This window comes from Patiria miniata, unplaced genomic scaffold (genome assembly GCF_015706575.1).
Source record: "Patiria miniata isolate m_02_andy unplaced genomic scaffold, ASM1570657v1 HiC_scaffold_23, whole genome shotgun sequence".
NCBI lineage: Eukaryota > Metazoa > Echinodermata > Asteroidea > Valvatida > Asterinidae > Patiria > Patiria miniata.
In genome coordinates, this window is record NW_024037062.1 from 2075096 (window position 1) to 2080415 (window position 5320).

At 40.9% G+C, this 5320-nt stretch overlaps 1 protein-coding gene across 3 annotated transcripts; it reads right to left on the reverse strand.

The window, feature by feature from the left end:
• Positions 1 to 1085: 1085 nt before the first annotated feature.
• LOC119731324 lies at positions 1086 to 5112 on the reverse strand. Of its 3 annotated transcripts, none has more exons than XM_038204478.1 (4): positions 4720 to 5112; positions 4225 to 4299; positions 2551 to 3207; positions 1086 to 2044 (listed from the first exon to the last, which is right to left on the reverse strand). In XM_038204478.1, exons 3-4 carry the CDS (start codon positions 3085 to 3087, stop codon positions 1487 to 1489), a joined length of 1095 nt encoding a protein of 364 aa, XP_038060406.1. In that variant the 5' UTR covers positions 3088 to 3207; positions 4225 to 4299; positions 4720 to 5112; the 3' UTR covers positions 1086 to 1486. The 3 variants fall into 3 exon arrangements, with proteins under 3 accessions (XP_038060406.1, XP_038060407.1, XP_038060405.1); XM_038204479.1 differs by having other exon boundaries at positions 4684 to 5112; XM_038204477.1 differs by lacking the exons at positions 4225 to 4299; positions 4720 to 5112 and having other exon boundaries at positions 2551 to 3524.
• Between the last annotated feature and the right edge of the window lie 208 nt (positions 5113 to 5320).

Below are 5320 nucleotides of genomic sequence, written 5' to 3' on the forward strand. Positions count from 1 at the left end.
GTTTAAGTATATACTTCAGTATATTTCATCACAGTGCATCCAGAATCCAAAATTTTCAGGGGCCTTAAAGCAGGCCCCTGGCCCTGTGGCCCCACGCCGTAAGGGCTCGGAAAATAAAACAAAACATACACGACGGAATTTACTAAATGTAAGAAAGCAGCCTAGAAACAATATTATTCACATGCGATGTCATGCATAATGATACAATTCTTTGTCCAGAATTAAATGGAACAAAGAATGGAGATAAAAATACAAGGTTTTCGACTTTTCAGTACAGTAGAAACGTTATAAGAGCAACAGTATATTCTAAACAAAAACGTGAAATAAATTGTCTTTATAATCTCAAAAAAACGTTTGCTAAAAAAGTCGCGGCGCTTCGAACGTCTAGCACAAAGTAACACTGTAAAATATCAGGAGGAGGTATTTTCTAAATTTCAGGCAGTGCAGAATCGATATTTCTCTCAATGTATCTAAAATCATGACATGTATGATATTTCCGCCACGATGGAAGCTTTGACCCGAAAGCAATAACCTCGGCCATGACAATGGTGGCAAAGTTGATAATGCTTGCCAGGATTCTTTTCATTCTATCTTTCAATAGGGGCAAATGCACTTTTCCCCTGAAGTTTTTCTGTTCAGTTTAAAGTTTAATTGACGTTGCTAGTACTCGAGATTAACAAAGAGCAAGGTTAACCGTGACGCATCCCCAGGCTAAAAGGAGTGGGACGTTTTTTTATTGAAACTAGTCATGCTTTACGCCAATTCCAGTGTAGTTTCGTTTTAATAAAAAAGCTATTCATGCATTACCTCTGCAAGTTGTTTTTCTCATAAATTCTCAGTATACCGATAAATCCTTGCCTAACCCCAAACTTGCTATCTACCGAGCATAAACATAAAGATGTATTTGGTCTTTTAGTGTTTTATATTTGCCATTCTCTGTGTAACAAACAAAGAAAACTGCAAATATATCGAGAGCTACATCGTTTGGTGAGACAGAACTAAAGCGGCCCCTGGCCCTGTGGCCCCACGCCGTAATAAAACAAAACATACACGAAGGAATTTACTAAATGTAAGAAAGCAGCCTTGCAACAATAATATTTACATGCGATGTCTTGCATAATGATACAATTCTTTTTCCAGAATGAAATGGAACCACTTTCTCCACTTTCAGTACAGTTAAACGTTATTAGAGCAACTTGTACATTCTAAACAAAATAATGAAATAAATTGTCTTCATAATCTCAAAAAACTTTTGCTAAAAAAAGTCTAATGAAAGTGGCCAGGAATCGCCCCCAGATTGCACCACACAGCATCTATATTTCAAATTAAGCCACGATGTAAGGGCTTTGCGCTCCGCTTTCGCATTAATTTTATCCGCCCTTTATTCCAGCACCCCATGGCAAAAGTTTGTTCCAGCGGCAGTGGCGGTGCTTATTAACTTGTACCGATTATTTTGGATCGGGAAGTTAAAACTATGAAACTGCATTTAATCTAATTGGAATATATTTGGACATGTGATATTTTCCCGCCTGGCTACCTTTTCAACGGCAGTCATTCGCCTCAGATCCAGGTCATACCATCCAAGATTGTAATATTTCTTGACGTTCTTGTAGTGCGCTTCGATGCGTCGAATACACTCCCGGCGCCCGTTGCCCGAACACCAGGTCCCGGGACTCAGATGGGCCTTCACAGCTTTCTTGCAAGAGATAAACTCGAACAGCTGAAAGTTGGTGACATTTTCAAATTTCTGGCAGCTTGTGGGAAGGGTACCAACATAGCGCTTGGCTACGCAATATCCCTGCAGTAATGGGTAGGGCATCTTAGTGTAGTAGCTCTCGTGGATGGTGACATGTAAATCTGGTTTATTCTCACTCGGTTTTATGTTTACACCTGGAGGTAGCTTCGCATTATAGTTCTTCAAAGTCTTCTTGAAATCCAAGTGCCAGTCGTAACGGTCGTGCTCGAAGTAGTAGGCGTAGTTCATGATGATGTTGACGGGGCTCAAGTGGGCCAGCTGGAGAAAGGCATCCTCAAAGTGAGAGACCTGCAAAAGAAATTTCATGGAGGTTAAAGTCGAATCTATTCTTAGTCTCACAAGTCCTAACCAAGCCCACCACAAGTTATTAAGTCTTAAGCAAAATTTGTCACAAGCTATCAGTCTTAATTGTATTCGAGTCACCAAACATTGAGTCCGAGTCCGAGCCACCTCTCTCAAGTCCGAGTCCCTTTTCAGATGTCTATTTTTCGTGAAATTTCATGTTGAAATTTTGATATGCAAATGTGTGCAAACGAATCTGGAAATTTCACGAAAAATAGACATCTGAAAACGGCAGCACTTTCTGATTAGCCTATAAAGAGGGTGAGTATGCTTCTAAAGCAAAAATAAACTACAAACTAAGCATAAATGTGAAAATCAAAATTTGACAAAGTTCGACATGTTTTTGTACATGGTGGAAGTGTGGCCTTTATTTACGGAGGTAGTCCAGTAAATTGGCCACATTTATGGGGCTAGATTATTTCGTGATTATTAGGTATTAATCATTGGCTTACGTTCATGTGCTTCATTATGTGATTCCTGCAGTTGGTGAAGGTGTCTCTCCAGACGAAGGTAGGAAAGTACGTCATGAAGTCAGAAACCATTGCCTTCCCGATGGCCTTCAGCGTGGAGTCGTACCAGCGTAGTTTGTGCATGCGCTTCATGTCAGTGAAAGTTAACACCCGCAATCGATGGCCGTTGAAGATGTTTTCCGGAGTCACTGGCGTCGTGAACACCGCGTCCGAATCAGTCCAGCCAATGATGGAAGCATTAACGGATAGATCCATGAAGAAACTACTCCACAGTTGACGTTGGTAGCCTTGAGGTTTCCATCCGGAGGCAGTATCAGGGAGAGGCTCGTACAGGAAGTCAAACTTCAGGCCCAGCTCTTTCTCCTTTTGTCTCAGTTTACGTGCAAACCGATGATCTCTTGCCGATTCCTTGTCAAGAATCAGGCTTATAGTTGGGCCTAGCTTGGGAGACCAAAACAACGTAGCCGAACGGATGAATATGCAGTACAGACGCTGAACCAGTTTGGGTATGGCTGCCATGCGGATTGTTAGTGTCAGGGAATAGCCGTGTGTTGCACTGAGATCGGTCTCGGGTCGTGCATCGGCGGTATGATCCGCTTGTCGCTTCGGTGACGGTATGTTCTGCTGAGGCTCATCGTACTTGGAGAAACCAGGGAGCAAGGTGAGGTAAAGTAATAATGAAATAGTGCAAAAGCAAATCAATGCCTTGACCACAGTCGGGTATCGTGCCATAGTCGAGTGTTCAACTTTTGCCTCAGTCGCTGCTTAGTATGGTGTGTACGTACCATTGATTGTGAGGGCCTACTCGACTAAATGATGACCGCATACACATACGTTCCCGACCTCGATTCTGAAACGCGCATTACTCAATCTAAGGGATTTGCATGCCGAATGTTTCTGAACGGAGTTCGTACCAACCTCGTCCCCAGGGTGTCGAGCAGTACGCGCCCACCACTACCTGCTCTCTCACCCTGGTATTGGATCATTTGCATGTGCAAGATTTTTGCACACGTATGCAAATGAGGAACAGTCTGGTGCCTGGATATGCGTTACACATTAGCGTTTGTTTTTGTATGCGGTATCTGGGGTAAAAACAGAGTCAATTCGTAGCAGCGCGAGCACGGCGTGAGTTACGAAAACACGATCTTTGAAATCAAATTGTTACGATCTTATCGAGACAACATGCAGTATCATATTTCATATTAATGTCGCGAGGTGGCAACCCCAACGATGATAAGGGTGGTCAGGTTCACCCTCATGAAGATAGAGTAAGGTGGAAAGCAAGTAGAATTGAACTGGAACACTCAGACGGTTGTTTACACTGATTCACTTGATTAAGTTTTAATTTAATTCACTTTCTCCAATTATACAAAATAATCCAAATGAAGATCCGAATAAAGATTCCAATAAGACGACAATGAAGACCATAAAAGAAGACCCTGTTGACCATGAATAAAATGAATTGATCTTAAACTTTTGTAAGTCTTGTTCCAAAGTCATTGGATTACATTAATATTATAAACAACAGTTATTTTAATTACACAGCATAAACTATAAGTAATATGGTTGTTTTGTAGACAGTGTCATGATCACTCCAAAATAATACTAAATAGGATGACTACTTAATCAAGCATACAAAGAGAATTACAGTCTTACCCTGATATAAAATAGAGAAGGCCTGTAATGCACTTGAGATGTCAACCTTCAAAGCTTGTGACAGCAATGTCTCAGCTATAAATTAAAATACATAAAAATACAAATAGCATACACGGGGAACATATTTAAGGAAATAGCTTCTATCATAAAAGGTCCCCTGCACCAATAAACAATGCGACATACACGAACAACATTTCGAAATAAAGCGAGTAGGTCTAATTCCACAGTGTGGTCGAGATTCAACGTTGTGCTGTGCATACGCACACCACGTACTGAATGTACACAATGCTGAACTCAATGTCGCCATTATATAATGCATTGTGCGTGAATGTGTACGAAAACGGTCATTCAACTCTAGAAAAGTTTTGACACTTCCACACGAAACTAACACCCTAAAAACTATAAGAATCAATCAGTTTGACAATAATCATATCAACCAACCTCTTCTATGTCCCTTACCTGATCTACTCAATACTTAATTAGAATCCAACTTACCCCCAAAATGAGGGAAAAGTGGGCGACTTTTAGACAAAGGTTGGCTCGGTCTGAGCTTCTTTCACGGCCCGCTCGCAAGAGGACAAACCATGTGAGCGGTAGCGCTCTTACCGTAATGCAATGACCACAACCCCTCGTCGCGCATAAAATTGACTCAGAAGGAGTGTTGACTTTGATTACTGACAATGATGATGACATACTGTTACCAAATAATCATTCTCAAGATAGAATTATCAAATGACCTAAATGTCGACGAACATATGTCCAAACTTGTTAACTTGGGCAATTAGGCTGGCGGGGTAAGTACACTAAAAGGAACAGCCAGAAAATAACATTGCATTATTCATGCTCCTTATGAATTATTCATTATTTTAAACCCAAAAACCCATATCGTTACATTAATATGAGCAAATTAGAAAGGAAATTAGTACTTTCGAGAAGGCGTGGACGAATGATCTCGAAAACACGTACTGCACGTTGTGAATATAATAGCACCAAGTACACGATAAAAATCCATTACTAGCCAATTGCGGTATCCAATCAGGATACAGGAAGAAAGTTTCCTATCCAGGGTTTACTATTGGAAACCGTGTTGGAAATA